Genomic DNA, 18594 nt, shown 5'->3' with positions numbered 1-18594 from the left:
TGTGAGAGAGGTGTGTGTGTGTGTGTGTCTGCAGGCTGGGGTCAGGGTCTTACAGGGATCACCAGCTGTTCTAGGTCAGGCAAATGTGAGACTCCACAAAAGATCAGGTAACCCTCACACTACGCTGACGCTCACCCCCTACCACTCCCCCCCTAACCCCCTTCCCCCTGGGATTAGAGTCAGTCTCAGGCAGCTGAGAGAAAGAGAGACCAATCTAAAAAGAGAGAGACAAAAGACAGTCAGCTCCAGAATAGCATTTTATTTTACAAATGAAATGCAGGAGGGACAGAACTCACTTCAGGAAGGGGACATATGGGAGAGGGCCGGAAGGCAAGACAAGGCAGACACGGTGTGAGGGGGGGGTCAGACACCCCCGGACACACACACAAGCGGAATCATCTGTGCAGTCAATAAGCACATGCTGTCCTTCGATCATCATCATCGATCATCACTCTAATTAATTGTAATCAACGATAGTAGCATTCCAGGACACTCTGTAATAACTGTCCCAAATCAATGGAGTTGAATCACATTCTAGTGAGCGTTATGGAAACACAGATGCTGAGACAGGGGAGAGAGATTTTTTATATATATTTATTTTAATGTAACCTTTATTTAACTAGGCAAGTCAGTTAAGAACAAATTCTTACTTACAATTACAGCCTACCGAGGAACAGTGGATTAACTGCCTTGTTCAGGGGCAGAACGACAGATTTGAACCTTGTCAGCTCGGGGATGCTATCCAGCAACCTTTCGGTTACTGGCCCAACGCTCTAACCACTAGGCTACCTGCCGCTCCAGATGCAGTGGTACAATCTCCATGGAAACATTTACAGATGTACACAAGACAGAACCAAAACGTTCCGACACAGCAGACCATTCAGATCAGAGATACATGTAGTAGATAGGGAGTTACAGACACACGCGGAACAGATTTCATAGTAGGTGCAGTAGGGGTGGCACGAGGTAGTACAACACTTTACCTCAATAATCACCCAGTTATCATCCCCTCATCAGATGAGCACTTGATGAGACCATTGGGGAAATAAGCACTGTGAATGTGTTTGGTTCATTAGTGGATGGGGATGAATTTCATTTCACAACAATCCACTGCCTGACCATATTCATCTCTCAAATAAAAACTTAACATGTTAAAATATTTCCAAATCTGGTAGGCTAGTCCATTTAACAAGGTCAACTATGTCCATCCTTCTCTCTGAAGTCTCTGTCTGCTCATTGGTTGCTGTAGGTTGAGTGACAGGTGTTTTAGCCAACACATCTTTGTAGTTATAGGGCCATTCCTAGTGAGGCGGGAGTGCGTAGAAATGCAGACTCAGAGGCAGACCAGAAATAAAACAGTAATAATAAAAATAGCTTTGCCCTGCTCTCTTTGAAATGTACTTCTCCTTCTCCTTTTACAGCGTGGTGTGTGTGTGTGCAGTAACATCTGTGTGTGTGTGTATATATAGTAACATCTTACATTCAGCCCTCAGTCAGTGATTCAGTACCTGAGCATTCTGCCCTGGGCTGCAGTGCGCACGTTCAATAGAGCAACCACACACCAGACTCTGCCTGCCAATACAGGAGTCATATAGGGAATGATGTGGTAAAAATTATTATAATAATTTAGCTAAATCAGGCTTTTTGACTCAGACATCAATATGCTAAACTGTTAGAGCAACGTGAACATACTACGGAAAGGTACTGGTCAATAGTTAGAGAAAATATAATGGATGCTATAACCAAGTCTCTCTGCCTCCAATAGCTACAGGGGATCCTTAGGGTTAAACTGAAGACCTTGTGACGGTGAGGTCAGAGTTTGTCTTGTGGTTCTGGTACCTGAGTAGCACAGGAGAGCGGCCACAGGGGGATTGTGGGTAAAGTATGGATGCATGGGTGGAGGAGTGGAACATAAAGTGGTGTAGTGCTCTTCTTAAAACTCACAAACACAAGTCAGACTTCGCATACACACAATGCTTTCTCACTCACCCAATCATGCACACACACTCACACACACCGATGAAGACATGACAGAGACCCATGGAGCCAAGGAAACGGACAGCTGCAATAAATAACCCAGGAGTGGGGTCAGACATAAATACAGGAGCCGGTCTGTCCATAACTATTCTGTTCAAAGCTCCGTAAAGCAGGAGGGTTTAGACTCTAGTCCTTCTCACATGTCTGTCCATCAGGCAGCGAACACTTCTCTCCCTCATCCTCTTCTCCGCTGTCTCCAAACGTCTGCTCCTCCATGTTGGCGAAGGTATATGAACGTGCTGCCACCTGGGCAGCGAGGGCGGAATTAAAGCTGAGCGCCGTCGAGCCGTGTAGTTCCGTCAGCCTGTCCATCACCGTGATGGTGGGGACCCGGGGCTGCAATAGGTCGGGCCCATTCAGTCCCGCCCCCTCGTCAGGCAGCCCGTCGTATTGGTAGAGCGCCTTGCCCGTCCCGGCTGGGACAGAAGCCCAACCTTCACCCTCCTCCCCCTTTTCCTCCGCCTCACCACAGCAGAACTCTGTAAGTGCTTTTTCCTCTGCCTCTGTGAGGGGGCGCTCGTCCCTGATCCAGTCTTCCTCCTCGTTGTTCAGCCTTTCCGATAGGTGGTTTCCCTCGGCGACACCTGGATTGGCTACGCTCACAAGGGTCAGAGCGTCCAATGGGTCGGAGGGCATCTGATATTCTATAGAAGTTTCCGCGGAAACGATAGGCATCACCGCCGCTAGGAGACAAAAGAAACACATCATTAAATGATCACATGAAATGAGAGAAAGAGAGAGAGAACTGAAGGAGCGGCAGAGGCTGAGAGGTGCATTGTAGGTAAGCGGAGCGAGACCTTGGTCGTTGAAGAGCAGCTGTTTCCACTTCCTCCTCTCGCCCTCGGACGCCCGCTGGCCCAGCACGGCTTTGAGCTCCGATAGGACGCGCCGAGACTCCTCCCTCTCCCGCCGCTGGCGCTCTCGTTCCTCGGGAGACAGCATGTCAACCACCGACCCCGCCCACCCGTTCTCATCCTCTGAGTCTGACACGTACGCTTCCAGCTCCTGGCCAATCAGAGGGCAGGAAAGACCCATTACACATAAAGACACTAATGGCACCTAGTTGAGTGTGTGTGTAGATCCACAGTGAGTGGTGAGGTTCAGTACCTGCTCCTCAGGCACGGGGTCCCTGTCCAGGATGAGGGTGTAGGTTGGGGCAGGTGTACATGGCACAGGAGGGAGACACTGCTCTGGACCATCAGGAGTTCCTGAAAGAGAAAGGATTGATCAAATGTATTACACACACATACAGGTAGGTGTACACACACACACACTCAAATGGAGTGTGTTTGTACACAACTTGCTCCCTGCTCCCAAAGAGTAGACCTCTAAAATGTGCTGAAACAGTCTGTGGTGAAACTAGGCCATTGTTCCCTCCCTCCCTTCCCTGCGAGGTCTGGTTCTAATCCTATATTTGAAGGAGCCACTTCCTCACTGACTCTGAATAGTCTCTAGGCTGGGCGGGGGGGAGGAAGTACTGACTAAAAATAACCCTTCCACTGTAACCATGGAAACCCGGGGAAGAGGGGGGGGGTGCAGTATTCAGACCCAATATCAGGGCCTGTCAGCTCTCAACTGGTCAGCTGCGCTAACTACCTAAGCCTAATAAAGGTAGTGTGTGTTCTTCACCTGGGCAGGTGTTAGCTCTCCTCAGCATGCGCTCCACTTGGCCCACGGTGTCCTCCCAGCATCCGGTGCTGGCCTGCATGTGGGGCTGCAGGTGGCCGAGACGCTCCTGGAGGTCCTGGTAGCCCTCCACAGTCACCTCCACCGCCTCCTTCGTCACCATCAGCTTCTCCAGGTCATCCTCCAGGATAATCATCCTAGTGGGGGGAAGAGGAGGTGAGATTAGGGTTTGGGGAGGAGGGGTTAGGGGAGGAGGAGTGAGGAGAGGATGGGGTGAGGGGTAAGGAAAGGGGGCTAAAGGCATCCGCATGCTTTCAGGCCGAAACAGAGTTCGTGCATATATTATGACTACATTTTGTGACGCTTTAGTTGGTTTTGGACTTCATCACACAACATCTTTTCTCAAGGCAAGCCGAAGTCGGTATTACGTCCCTTCGTCAGAGATTGTTGACCAATAGGGATTCTTCAATGAAGTTTCTGTTGTCATTCAATGAGAGACAACTTGTTTTCATGGACATTTTTCCATTGAGAAATACTGCACCAAACATCTTAGTTAGATGTAAAATTGTGTGACTGTTTTTTTATAAGATAAGTTTAATGCTAGCTAGCAACTCACCTTGGCTTACTGCATTTGCAGATGTAAAATTGTGTGACTAAGATCTCCTCTGCAAAAATGTCAAAATTAATGACACATTTATTGAGTTATCTTACATTAATTCAGACTATTTTGAGGAATCCAAAATGGACAAACAATAATATAGCCGATTTTTCCCCGTTTTTCAAGCAAAGGTTCTTTAAGGGAGTACGTGAGCACTCTCGTTCGTTTCACGCCAGCCGAACTGAAGCATACTGACGCCTTTAGACTGAGGGGTAAGGAGGGTATGGAGTAACAGGTGTTAGGGTTAGGAGGGCGAGGTTTGAGTAAGGGGTTAGGTTTGACTCACTCGTTGAGCAGGGCCCTGAGATGCAGCTGCAGGCTACGTACAGACGTGTGCAGTGTGTTGAGCTCTCTGCATTTCTGCTGAGCGCGCCCCACCCTGTCCGAGCCCTGCGTCCGGCGCTGCGTCTCAAAGTACCGGTGGAACTCGTAGCTACGCTGCATCTCGCCCAGGCAACCGGCCAGGGCACCGTGGAGAGGCTGTGTCACCGTGGCAACAGAGCGGTGTATGGGCGGAGGAGGGGTTTCACCTTTAACCCAGTCTTCCCTGGGCTCCTCCAGTCGTCGTGGTGACAGCAGCAGGGCCAATCGGCGGAAACATTCTGAGCTCTGCCCCACCCACAACTGGAACAGCACCTGGAGGACGGCAAGCCCACAGGGACAAACAGAGTAGCTAACACCCTCACTCTGACAATGCACCTCATTTCACCTATCAACCTGCGTCTAAATGATCTCTTCCTTCTATCTTTCTCAAACTTTATTTGCCACATGAGCCGAATACAACAAGTGTAGACTTTACCGTGAAATGCTTACTTACAAGCCCCTAACCAGCAGTGCAGTTCAAGAAGAAGAAAATATTGACCAAGTAGGCTAAAATAAAAAGTAATAATAAAAACACAATAAGAATAACGAGGCTATATACTGGGGGCACCAGTACCACCATAGTCCCTGTGCCCAAAGAAGCGACCTCTGTGGATCTGTATGCGAATTGGAGTGGGTCTAGGGTGTCCGGGAGGATGCTGTTGATGTGAGCCATGACCAGCCTTTCAAAGCACTTCATGGCTACTGATGTGAGTGCCGTGGGGCGGTAATCATTTAGGCAGGTTACCTTTGCTTCCTTGGGCACAGGGACTATGGTGGTCTGCTTGAAACATGTAGGTACTACAGACTCAGTCAGAGGTTGAAAGTGTCAGTGAAGACACTTGACAGTTGGTCTGTGCATGCTTTGAGTACACGTCCGGGTAATCCGTCTGGCCCAGCGGCTTTGTGAATGTTGACCTGTTTAAAAGGTTTTGTTCACATCGGCTACAGAGAGCGTTATCACACAGTTATCCAGAACAGCTGGTGCTCTCGTGCATGCTTCAGTGTTGCTTGCCTCGAAGCGAGCATAAAAATGCATTTAGCTCGCGTCACTGGGCAGCTTGCATCTGGGTTTCCCTTTGTAGTCGGTAATAGTTTTCAAGGCCTGCCACATCCGAGGGGTGTCAGAGTCAGTGTAGTAGGATTCAATCTTAATCCTGTATTGACGGTTTGCTTGTTTGATGGTTCGTCTGAGGGCATAGCGGGATTTCTTATAAGTGTCCAGATTAGTTTCCCGCTCCTTGAAAGTGGGAGCTCTAGGCCTTTAGCTCGATGTGGATGTTGCCTGTAATCCATGGCTTCTGGTTGGGATATGTACGTACAGTCACCGTGGGGACGACGTCGTCGATGCACTTATTGATGCAGCCAATGACTGAGGTGGTGTAGTCCTTAAATCCATTGTCTGTGCTAGCAAAACAGTCCTGTAGTCAGTGTTGCCAACTCCTCAGTAAGGAAAGTAGCTATTGGCTGTCCTAAAAGTAGCTAAATGACGTCATCACCTAATTTGCATAATTAGCCATGTAATTGTGATGGACGCTGTAGGAGAGAGGAATAACGTCATGGGAGAGACAAAACAAGTGAGTAAAAAACACCCTAAATATGTTTAGAACTACAAATGAGCAAGCTGAGAGAGTGGCACACACAGCGAATAAGAACCAGATATTTGAGGCCAAACTCTTCCTTCAGCACTTTATGGACCCCATTGTTAATCCCCGTCATAACAGAGGCATTGTCAGTCCCTATCCCCAGGAGATTCTCTTTTTTAAGACAACACTTTGAGGAAAGCCCAAACAGCACGGGCTATAGATTTGGCATCTCCTCCCTCCAACTCAACAAGCCCCAGACATGTTGATACAATTGTCTGCTTGGTGTCACTAAAGTACCTTACCACAATCCCCAGCTACATAGAAACCCTTACATCCGTGTACTCATCGAGGAGGAGGCTGAAACGCTGGTCAACCACATCTGCGACCAACTTTTTCAGAAAGTATGGTGCTAGAACATCATTAATCATTTTTGTGCACTTTGTCTTGTGCATGTTGAAGTGGGTAGCAGCAGTGGAGTCTGAGAAAGCAGCTCTACATGCTTCTCCAATGTGATCACATGCCAGCATGGAACAGTGTTCAGGAGAAGCTAATGCCTTGGTGGCCTCAGCCTTTTTTGCAGAGTCAATTTTTTAAAGCATAAATGGCAGCTTGTTCTGGGTGGAACTGTTATAAGGCTTTGCCTTTTGAGTATGTTTTTGAGTTGTAATGTGTTTCTTTACATCACTAAGTTTGGTATAGAAATCAGCCTTACAATACAGGCAGTGTGCCCATGTATCATCTTCAATATTCTATTTGATTATTTCCCCATTATTTAACCAGGTACACAAGTTGAGAACAAGTTCTCATTTACAATTGCGACCTGGCCAAGATAAAGCAAATCAGTTTGACACATACTCCATGTGTAACTCTGTGTTGTTGTAAAACAAACGTACAGTCAATAATACAGTAGAAAAATAAGTCTATATACAATGTGAGCAAATGAGCTGAGATAAGGGAGGTAAAGGCAAAAAAAAGGCCATGGTGGCAAAGTAAATACAATATAGCAAGTAAAACTCTGGAATGGTGGATTTGCAGTGGAAAAATGTGCAAAGTAGAGAGAAATAAACAGCTTCAACCAGCCTTTAAATTCAGGGTTCAATTCCCACTCCTTTCTGTATTTTTGAGTGTACAGTTTAGACTGAGACATGATGAGCTAGCCAGCTAGATGTTTAGCTTATGTCACACAGGCACACACACAGTGGACAAGGTGAGTAAGTGACTGACACTGTGTTAGTCAAATGCAGTGATTTATTTTAGACAAAAAACATTTTTCATTTACATCCCGCCCTGAATGTAGCCAGCGGCGGCTTCCCGCATGCGCGATTCATTTGCAGTCTGGACGCGGAGGGGTGAGCATCTCCTGCTCTGACTGCAGCTTGGAGGGCCTGCTAAGCGAGGAATGGGCCGCCTGTGAGTGCTTTGGGAAGGGGGTGAGGCCCACGGCAGCACCCGCTGCTCTTTCTCCAAAAGTCTCCAATAACACCAGAAAAAGTTGCCAAATTTGTCGCTAGTCGATTTTTAAAAAAATGTGTCGCTAGAGGGGTCTGAATACTCGCAAAATATAGCGACAGAGTCGCTTAGTTGGCAACACTGCCTGTAGTGTAGCATCCGCGTCATCTGACCAGTTCCATATTAAGCGAGTCACTGGTACTTCCTGCTTTAGTTTTTGCTTGTAAGCAGGAATCAGGAGGAGAGAATTGTGGTCTGATTTGCCAAATGGAGGGCAGGGGAGAGCTTTGTATGCATCTCTGTGTGTGGAGTAAAGGTGGGCTAGGATTTCACCCCCCCCTGGTTGCACATGTGACATGCTGGTAAAAATGATTTAAGTTCGCCTGCATTAAAGTCCCAAGCCACTAGGAGCGCCACTTCTGGGTGAGCATTTTCTTCTTTGCTTATGGCCTTATAGAGTTGGTTGAGAGCGGTCTTAGTGTCAGCTTCGCTTTGTGGTGGGAAATAGACGGCTACGAATAATACAGATGAGAACTCTTGGTAGATAGTGTGGTCCACAACTGATCATAAGGTGCTCTACCTCAGGTGAGCAATACCTTGACTTCTTTAATATAAGACATCGCACACCAGCTGTTATTGACAAAAAGACACACACCCCCACCCTTAGTCTTACCAGGGGTAGCGTCTCTTTTCTGCCGGTGCATGGAAAATCACGCCAGCTCTATATGGTCTGTTTCTTCGTTCAGCTTTATCTCCGTGAAACATAGGATGTTACAGTTTTTAATGTCCCGGTAGGATAATCTTAATAATAGGTCATCAATTTTATTTTCTAACGATTGCACGTTAGCAAGGAGAATGGAAGGCATTGGGAGTTTACTCACTCGCCTCAGTCTTCTCAGAAGGATCCCCGATCTGCGTCCCCTTTTCTTCACGCAAAAGGCGTAGATCTGGGCCTGTTCCAGTGAAAGCAGGATATCCTTCTTGTCGGACTCGCTATCTATATAAAAGCAAGTTCTCTATCCCAAATCTAACCCAATCTCGTCCGTCCGTCTTACCTTGAGGGCAGGGAGGCTGTAGTCATCGGTGAGCTCCTGTGCCTCCTCGTCAGTCAGGTGCTCTGTCCCCAGGCCCATCCCCAGCTCCTTCAGAGGCACCGCAGACACGTAGTTGGTCACATTGTCGATCTCAGAGTTCAGGGGGTACGTGGGTACGAGTTAAGGAGCCATCAGCTCACAGATTGACACTCATATATTAAATGACCTGCCAAACTGGTCAAACAGAATATATCCTCTAACACACATTCACTCAAGTATAACACGAAAGGGGTTACAGATAGAAATCAATATTTAGTGCTTGCATTGTTTAATTCCTGCATAAGTTGAGTCTGGCAATACCCCCCCCTCTCTGAGTGTGTGTGTGAAGGATATGCTTTGAGCATGTGGCACGTGGCTCGGCGGGAGGCTCTGAAGGCCGAGCGGAGTGCACGATACACCGCCTTCCGCAGGCCAATCAACTGCTGCCCCCGTGGCCCTGCCCCCAGCCCCGCCCTACTAAAGGAGCTGGCCGCACTCACCCTGTCGAGCAGACTTGACAAGTGAAATGTGATACAACTGTGCAGACGTCCCAGAAAGGCAGGTAAGCACACGCAACACGACATGCTAACAACATGCTAATAACACGTTTATGACTGAGTCAACAGGACAGGCTAACAACATACGACACGGTTATGACAAAATGCTATCACAAAACAAACAAAGACGAATACAGTGACAATGCTGTCCTACCGACAATACTACAGAGACTGAACAGTGAAACAGAGAGTAGGGTGGGGAGGAACGGGCTGTGGAACAGGCAGGGAAAGGTAAAAAGTGGGCCCTTCAGGTAATGATAAACTAAGATAATAATAGGTACTAGCCTAAGTGCTAACCTTATAGTAGGGTAGATAAAAGTGCTAGTGTGTGAAAGTGGACAGTAACGTTAAGGACAGAGTACGAAACTCACAGCAGGGTTAGCATGCACACTTACAACACGAGTAGGAAGATGAGGATGCACACTACCACTATGGATGAAGTAGATAGATAGTAGATCAAATGGTCCACTTACAGGGTGAACCCTCGAGAGATGACCTCTGTCTCCTGTAGTAGTCTCAGGGACTTGCGGGCCAGGCTGGTCAGAGCCTTACTGTTCAGCACCATGGTCTGCAGCTCGGAGGCCTGGGCGTGTGCTGCTCTCTGCATCCTCCCCTGTCTCCAAAGCCCCGCCCCTCGCAGCCCCACCCAGCCCATGACTGCAGCACACCACGGGATCACAGCCAGAGACCAGGCCCCGGCAGAGAGAGAGGACAGGCCTAGTAACACTGCAGCCAGGCCCACCAGCACTGCTACATCCCTGAGAGAGAAGAGAAAGAGAGAAAAAGAGAGAAAGAAAGAGAAAGAGAGAAAGAAAACCAAGACAGAAAGAGATGGAATGTTAGTGTCTGCTGTGTGAACATGTAGATATTTATGTGTGTGTGTGTTTGTGACTAAGTTAGGATCTGTGTTTGGGGCGTACCACTGCGAGGGAGAGGCGAGGAGACGCGGGCAGGGCAGGGAGTTGTCTCGTCTGGGTGAGCCGGAGGGCGAGGCGCCCAGGGTGAGCAGGCTGGGGTCTAACAGCTCGATGAGCTCCACATCCTCCTGGAGCAACACATCCTGGTCCAGGATACACTGCACCGCGTACTGGCCAAACAAACAGTCCTATAGGGAGGGAGAGAGAGAAAGAGGGATTGGACACAGAGAGAACGAATATAAGAACATGTGTCTTTGGGATGAAGTCACTTAAAGTTCTATGGTTAGTCCCATGGTGACCCTTACCAGCTGCTGCTCCAGCCTATGGGCAGAGGCAGCCTGGTGGAACGGGCTCCGCCTCCACAAGGCATCAGCCAATCTCCATAGACGTCCTCCCTGCCAATAACAGAGGATGGGTCAGGTGGGGAAGAGACAGGAGCTAATAAGGGGAACAGAGTAATCAACCAGGCATAATTCTGCAAATGAATAAGTCACACATCCTTCATACGAACAGCAGAAGACACAGCCTACTACATCTGTGAGAGCAAACTGGGGAATGAGCTCTGGCCATCAACTACAAATAATGCTCATAACACACACACACACATTCCTAAGAAACATTTTCTTAATTCCAGGGCATATCCCAGGAAACAGGCTCTTTGAAACACCAACAATGAGTGACTAATTGTGTGTGTGTGTGTGTGTGAACCCCCCCCCAACACACATAAACACCCTCCATTCCCCCCTAGTTGATAGTCTGCCAGGTTCCAATAGGAGATTCACTGTAAACAAACAAAGTAAACAGAACAATATTCTAATCACTAGCATACAAACAGAGTAATTATGAGCATTCCAACTAAATTGTACAATTTGATATGCTGCTATTAACTAAACAATTCTCCAAAATATCTATATTAGAAATCCTGAACCCCTTCATTTAGCCATAATATAGTGTGAGTGAATTAAAATGCCTACAGCGAGTCACACAATCTAGTGATGAGAATAGCTTATTTTCCTCACAGTATTTTCTATCCTTTGGGGAAAGTAGCAGTACTATCCCATACAGTCATTGGTACTATCAGTATCAGACAACATCACCACTAAGGAGGCATATTTCAGGCTGAGTCCCAAATGGCAGCCTATTCCCTATATATAGTGCGCTATTTTTGACCCAGGCCTGTAGGGATTCAGTGTTCCAGCCAGGCTACAGTTGTTCATGAATAAGTTTCCACTCGGTAAAGGTCTAGGATCAGCTCACCCTCTCCCAATCCTAACATTAACCATTAGTGTAGAAAATGCAAAACTGAACCAAGATCAGCATCTACGGGCAACTTCACCCTTACTATTGATCCAGACTGGCTTGGGTGTGTTTTCTACCCTGAATGACTGTTATTGGGAGATTGGGACGCAGTGTGTTAATGGCCAGCAGGCTGCAGGGCTATTGATTATGGGTCTGAGTCGGAGCTGCAGGACTGGGTGTTCACGCTACACTAAACAACCACAGCAGGAACAGAACATGGCATCTAAACCACCCCCCAGAGAGAGGGTAGTGTGTTGTGTGTTAGTCGTGAAAGGGGAGGCCCCTGTAGGCGTTTTCAGTCTCTACTACTCACTCATCTCAATCTTATATTCCCCATCCAAACATTAAGGCAGGAGACAGAGAAGGGCCACACAGAAAAACACAGACAGCGGAATGCAAACACAGTGACACAAACAACCAACACATCACTAGTAAGTACAGTTCATTTCCTGGTCCTGCTCTTTAGTATTCCGCTGGCGTCACCCAGGGGAACATTCCCGAGTCTTTGTGCTCCCCGTCTGCCGTGTGAGAGGATGGAAAAAATACTCTGCAAAGACGTGTGTGAGAGAGACTGTGACATTTATGTATGTGTTCTAAATCTTATATCCATATTGCCATAAAACCTCAACGCTTGATCTTCTCTCCATCTCACTCTCTTATGACTCCAGGATTTGAAAGAGGAGACTAGGCAGGTTGGTGGTGAAGTTTTTATTGCAAATAAACTTCAACTGACCTCGTCCTGCCTCCTCTCTCTTCAGTTAGCTGTCTCGTCCTGCCTCCTCTCTCTCTTCAGCTGTCTCCTCTCTCTCTTCAGTTAGCTGTCTCGTCCTGCCTTCTCTCTCTCTTCAGTTAGTTGTCTCGTCCTGCCTTCTCTCTCTCTTCAGTTAGCTGTCTCGTCCTGCCTTCTCTCTCTTCAGTTAGCTGTCTCGTCCTGCCTTCTCTCTCTCTTCAGTTAGCTGTCTCGTCCTGCCTTCTCTCTCTCTTCAGTTAGCGGTCTCGTCCTGCCTTCTCTCTCTCTTCAGTTAGCGGTCTCGTCCTGCCTTCTCTCTCTCTTCAGTTATCTGCCTCGTCCTGCCTCCTCTCTCTTCAGTTATCTGCCTCGTCCTGCCTCCTCTCTCTTCAGTTATCTGCCTCGTCCTGCCTCCTCTCTCTTCAGTTAGCTGTCTCGTCCTGCCTCCTCTCTCTTCAGTTAGCTGTCTCGTCCTGCCTCCTCTCTCTTCAGTTAGCTGTCTCGTCCTGCCTCCTCTCTCTTCAGTTAGCTGTCTCGTCCTGCCTCCTCTCTCTTCAGTTAGCTGTCTCGTCCTGCCTCCTCTCTCTTCAGTTAGCTGTCTCGTCCTGCCTCGGCTCTCTTCAGTTAGCTGTCTCGTCCTGCCTCCTCTCTCTTCAGTTAGCTACCTCGTCCTGCCTCCTCTCTCTTCAGTTAGCTACCTCGTCCTGCCTCCTCTCTCTTCAGTTAGCTGCCTCGTCCTGCCTCCTCTCTCTTCAGTTAGCTGCCTCGTCCTGCCTCCTCTCTCTTCAGTTAGCTGCCTCCTCCTCTCTCTTCAGTTAGCTGCCTCGTCCTGCCTCCTCTCTCTTCAGTTAGCTGCCTCGTCCTGCCTCCTCTCTCTTCAGTTAGCTGTCTCGTCCTGCCTCCTCTCTCTCAGTTAGCTGTCTCGTCCTGCCTCCTCTCTCTTCAGTTAGCTGTCTCGTCCTGCCTCCTCTCTCTTCAGTTAGCTGTCTCGTCCTGCCTCCTCTCTCTTCAGTTAGCTGTCTCGTCCTGCCTCCTCTCTCTTCAGTTAGCTGTCTCGTCCTGCCTTGGCTCTCTTCAGTTAGCTGTCTCGTCCTGCCTTCTCTCTCTTCAGTTAGCTGTCTCGTCCTGCCTTGGCTCTCTTCAGTTAGCTGTCTCGTCCTGCCTCCTCTCTCTTCAGTTAGCTGTCTCGTCCTGCCTCCTCTCTCTTCAGTTAGCTGTCTCGTCCTGCCTTCTCTCTCTCTCTTCAGTTAGCTGTCTCGTCCTGCCTCCTCTCTCTTCAGTTAGCTGTCTCGTCCTGCCTTCTCTCTCTCTTCAGTTAGCTGTCTCGTCCTGCCTCCTCTCTCTTCAGTTAGCTACCTCGTCCTGCCTTGGCTCTCTTCAGTTAGCTGTCTCGTCCTGCCTCCTCTCTCTTCAGTTAGCGAGCAGGAAATTGTGGCATAAAGAACCTTGTACTGTCTGGAAATATACACCAGGCAATCGTCCATGTTAACCCGCGCACACACTGCATCTCTATCTGGGCTACAGGATGTTGGACAAGGAATAACCATATCTTTGCCATTAACCCATAGGAATCCCCATCCAGTTGACTACTTGACTAATTGAAAATGGTGGATGATAGCAATGACCAATAACAATGGCAACGGGTGTTTAAACGGGTTATATCCATGATGAGTCCTCCATGAGAATAATTCCCATACGCTCCTCCGTATAACAGGCTCTCAGAGAGGAAGCATGACACGGACGGACGGAAAGTTCCCGGAGGAGGCTAATGTGACATCATTTCCTGTCCCACACGGGAAAAAAATAGAGAAACAGGAAAAGGAATGCACTCAGAGTCATGTGACCACACGCTGGCCAGAACCCTGTCCCCCTACATAGAAATAGGGGTGTGTTCAAGATGTTTCAAACATTGCTTGAGGGCTCTAAAGATATTTAAATGACTGCATACTGTACAGTAGCTGGGTATCATTAGCAAAGCGCTATGATTGTGCATATGTATATTACAGTACATATTACACAAGCCACTCACACCACAGAGGCATACACATGTTCGCACAAGTAAAAACAAGGTCGGACAAATACATGTACACACTAACACGCAACAGCATGACCGTAGAAGACTTTAATGCACTCCAGATATCAGTAATCTAATTCAGCCCCAGTGAATCAGAGAGCGCGAGAGGGAGCGTGAGAGAGAGGGAGCACGAGAGAGGACAGAAAGACTATTTTCCTTTTACAGAGTTTCCTAAACAGGACTAGGAATTCCCCTCAGCACTAATAGAGAAATTTGACCAAATAGACAGAGCCTATCCCTGGAATAGGGGACAGTAGTGTGTGTGTAGAACAGACAAATACCTTGCTCTGAATCTGTTGCTCTCTTTCCTCCATGATCCCTGTCTTGTCTGTCTGCCAGCCGTGTAGGAGTGTGAATGAGTGAGTGTGTGTGATATGTTTTCATTGTTTGGAATCAATAGCAGATGTAATTACTTTCTGTCTGCCTGCATGAATGTACAGGGAGTTGGTCAAGCACACATACAACACCCCAAGGCTATGCGATCATAGTGGGGGTTCCTTATGGTAGCAGTGATGGGTGTGTTTGTGTGTGTGTGGGGGGGTCACTCACTGTGGGTTTGGACAGGCTGTCCTGGAGGGAGGTCGTCCCCCCCTCTCCTCCTCCACACTCGTCCTCCTGAGACACTGTGGGACACGCCTCAAAGTCTGTGTGTCCTAGATCCTGCAGGTAGTGGAAGAGCGGAGAGTTCTGGAAAGAGAGAGAGGGGAGAGTGTGTAGAGAGAGCAAGATAAAGAGAGAAAGAGAGAGAGAGGGGGAAGAGAAAAAAAGAGTGTGAAAGGGTAGAAGGAGGATGGGAGAGGAGAGAGAGATTTAGACATATGTCAGCTTTTGTTCCTGCTCTTCCCAATCAATTCTCTGCTACAGATGTCCCAAGATACAGGCAGCTGTTCTTAGAAGTGTCACAACCCAGCAGGCACTGCAAGTGCTAGGAAGACCATCCCTGGTCTGCTGTAGCGTTACGTTCCAATTACCGTCTGGACTCACACGCTCATTCTCCACCCTCTCTCCCATTCGCCTTGCCAATCCATGCAGATTTCAGTCACGCTCTTTCACACTTGACTTCCATACATAAACACAGAGACCTTGATGCTGCGGGCACAACAGCCACTCAGATGACAAACTAGAAAAGGAAATCATCTATTCTCTCTGCTCAAGTCTTGTTCGTCATGGGCAACTAATTGTATTACTGTGTGCAGCTGCATGTTTTTTATTGATTAGCTATGGTTTTTTGGAAACATGGGACGAGTTAGCTAAGGGCTAAACTTATGCTGAACAAAGATATGCTAATGTTAAAAGCCTAGAAGAGAACAGAACACCCTATGTATGTGAACTACCTACCCATCGCTAAACCTCCCCCTGGCCCTAAGCATCTTGCCTCTTTCAATACCCGTTTCTTACACCTAATCTGCTCCAAAGTCCATTATTTCAATCCAACAATGGAATTAAACACAATAATCTAAGATCCTTGCATAAAAGAGCATTCATCATGATCAAGTGTTAAAGCTCAGCTTAAAGTGGGACTGACTGGAAGTGTGTGTGTGTGTGTGTGTGTGTGTGTGTGTGTGTGTGTGTGTTTCCAGCAGGGATGAGCAAATCACTGTCCTGCATCACAGCATCCCAGGTCAGACTCCCACCTCAATCTCCCTACAATAGAGATGTGCAGCAGCAAAGTGGGCCTTTTGATCTCTACCTCTCCCCTGTTTGCCCCTAGAACAACGTACTGTGGGCCTTTTGATCTCTACCTCTCCCCTGTTTGCCCCTAGAACAACGTACTGTGGGCCTTTTGATCTCTACCTCTCCCCTGTTTGCCCCTAGAACAACGTACTGTGAGCCTTTTGATCTCTACCTCTCCCCTGTTTGCCCCTAGAACAACGTACTGTGAGCCTTTTGATCTCTACCTCTCCCCTGTTTGCCCCTAGAACAACGTACTGTGGGCCTTTTGATCTCTACCTCTCCCCTGTTTGCCCCTAGAACAACGTACTGTGGGCCTTTTGATCTCTACCTCTCCCCCGTTTGCCCCTAGAACAACGTACTGTGGGCCTTTTAATCTCTACCTCTCCCCTGTTTGCCCCTAGAACAACGTACTGTGGGCCTTTTGATCTCTACCTCTCCCCTGTTTGCCCCTAGAACAACGTACTGTGAGCCTTTTGATCTCTACCTCTCCCCTGTTTGCCCCTAGAACAACGTACTGTGAGCCTTTTGATCTCTACCTCTCCCCTGTTTGCCCCTAGAACAACGTACTGTGGGCCTTTTGATCTCTACCTCTCCCCTGTTTGCCCCTAGAACAACGTACTGTGGGCCTTTTAATCTCTACCTCTCCCCTGTTTGCCCCTAGAACAACGTACTGTGGGCCTTTTGATCTCTACCTCTCCCCTGTTTGCCCCTAGAACAACGTACTGTGGGCCTTTTGATCTCTACCTCTCCCTGTTTGCCCCTAGAACAACGTACTGTGGGCCTTTTAATCTCTACCTCTCCCCTGTTTGCCCCTAGAACAACGTTTGCCCCTACTGTGGGCCTTTTGATCTCTACCTCTCCCCTGTTTGCCCCTAGAACAACGTACTGTGGGCCTTTTGATCTCTACCTCTCCCCTGTTTGCCCCTAGAACAACGTACTGTGGGCCTTTTGATCTCTACCTCTCCCCTGTTTGCCCCTAGAACAACGTACTGTGGGCCTTTTAATCTCTACCTCTCCCCTGTTTGCCCCTAGAACAACATACTGTGGGCCTTTTAATCTCTACCTCTCCCCCGTTTGCCCCTAGAACAACGTACTGTGGGCCTTTTAATCTCTACCTCTCCCCCGTTTGCCCCTAGAACAACGTACTGTGGGCCTTTTGATCTCTACCTCTCCCCCGTTTGCCCCTAGAACAACGTACTGTGGGCCTTTTAATCTCTACCTCTCCCCCGTTTGCCCCTAGAACAACGTACTGTGGGCCTTTTAATCTCTACCTCTCCCCCGTTTGCCCCTAGAACAACGTACTGTGGGCCTTTTAATCTCTACCTCTCCCCCGTTTGCCCCTAGAACAACGTACTGTGGGCCTTTTGATCTCTACCTCTCCCCTGTTTGCCCCTAGAACAACGTACTGTGGGCCTTTTGATCTCTACCTCTCCCCTGTTTGCCCCTAGAACAACGTACTGTGGGCCTTTTGATCTCTACCTCTCCCTGTTTGCCCCTAGAACAACGTACTGTGGGCCTTTTAATCTCTACCTCTCCCCTGTTTGCCCCTAGAACAACGTACTGTGGGCCTTTTAATCTCTACCTCTCCCCTGTTTGCCCCTAGAACAACGTACTGTGGGCCTTTTAATCTCTACCTCTCCCCTGTTTGCCCCTAGAACAACGTACGGGCACTGGCATAACAACAATTTGCCCACAATTAGGAAATAATAACCAATTGTATGCTCCAATTTTACCAAGGCGACACCTGACCCAATTTCCAACCAGCTGCGGACACTCCTCATCCGTAGGATCAGAGAAAACGAAACATCTCCGTGCTTCTACATCTGGATAGCAAGTCATTTGCCTACCCTGATAGATCCACCTATAATACGTTATCATGATTACACACCCCGATCCAAGCATGACATGATGGGCTAAAGTTACTCACTTGCATGATCGGACGGTATCGGTGGTGCACATGTTGACACATCAGGCTGTCAGACGTTTCGACCAGCTAACGTTATTCCCTTACTGCGTCGCATAAAGCACCACACACTCTCCACGCCAACTATGATGATGAAACAGCACACTGTCCCATGATAAGAAAAGCTACTTAGCAGTCAGGCAGGATTGGCTAGGCTACACGGCCAATTTAGCTCGGATTTATGTCTCAGCTACGCATAACGGGTGTGTAAACGCCAATGGGTAAACGTTTCTCATGGCCATGCTAATAAGCTAGCTAACGTTAGCGAGCAAGCTACTCTGACAGTCTGGTCAACCACGCCAATTTCATCACGCAGAATGAATCAGAAAACCTATACAAACTCGGGCTTGACACACGTTAACGGAACATATGCGCCCGAATAAAAACACAAACCTCAAATACCACATCTTCATCAAACTCCTCAGTCATTGCTCTCCGCCATCGATATACAACCGTTACGCATTCTGGGATTGTAGTCGTTTATAAACGACAAGAAGTGAACATTTGAAGCAGTTGCTAACCCCTGTTTGCTGCACAAAACAAACTCCTCGGAAAAACAACATTTCCCACAATCCAAATCGCCCAACGCTT

General features: G+C 48.1%; 1 protein-coding gene across 4 annotated transcripts; it reads right to left on the bottom strand.

Moving 5' to 3' along the window:
- Window positions 1-576: 576 nt before the first annotated feature.
- Window positions 577-18545, bottom strand: LOC115133017 (vezatin-like). 4 transcript variants are annotated; one of them, XM_065021577.1, is made up of 12 exons: window positions 18397-18545; window positions 14916-15053; window positions 10569-10658; window positions 10267-10451; window positions 9820-10104; window positions 9145-9302; window positions 8772-8920; window positions 4608-4957; window positions 3667-3860; window positions 3145-3245; window positions 2835-3042; window positions 577-2720 (listed from the first exon to the last, which is right to left on the bottom strand). In XM_065021577.1, exons 1-12 carry the CDS (start codon window positions 18430-18432, stop codon window positions 2164-2166), a joined length of 2451 nt encoding a protein of 816 aa, XP_064877649.1. In that variant the 5' UTR covers window positions 18433-18545; the 3' UTR covers window positions 577-2163. The 4 variants fall into 4 exon arrangements, with proteins under 4 accessions (XP_064877649.1, XP_064877651.1, XP_064877648.1 ...); XM_065021579.1 differs by having other exon boundaries at window positions 9145-9290; XM_065021576.1 differs by lacking the exon at window positions 18397-18545 and adding an exon at window positions 17968-18375.
- Window positions 18546-18594: the final 49 nt, after the last annotated feature.

The sequence above is a fragment of the Oncorhynchus nerka genome, linkage group LG8 (assembly GCF_034236695.1).
Source record: "Oncorhynchus nerka isolate Pitt River linkage group LG8, Oner_Uvic_2.0, whole genome shotgun sequence".
Lineage (NCBI taxonomy): Eukaryota > Metazoa > Chordata > Actinopteri > Salmoniformes > Salmonidae > Oncorhynchus > Oncorhynchus nerka.
The sequence above is the reverse complement of the archived record's forward strand: the minus strand, read 5'-3'. Positions and strand labels throughout refer to the sequence as shown.

What these genes read in the sequence shown, in the direction of transcription:
- LOC115133017 (XM_065021576.1), bottom strand. Translation starts at nt 18,009, where the DNA reads ATGTGTCAACATGTGCACCACCGATACCGTCCGATCATGCAA. An exon ending in ATAGGCTGGAGCAGCAGCTG is followed by an intron (nt 10,452 to 10,568) that starts GTAAGGGTCACC and finishes CCCTCCCTATAG; the next exon opens with GACTGTTTGTTTGGCCAGTA. An exon ending in ATCTCTCGAGGGTTCACCCT is followed by an intron (nt 9,303 to 9,819) that starts GTAAGTGGACCA and finishes TCACTTGTCAAG; the next exon opens with TCTGCTCGACAGGGTGAGTG.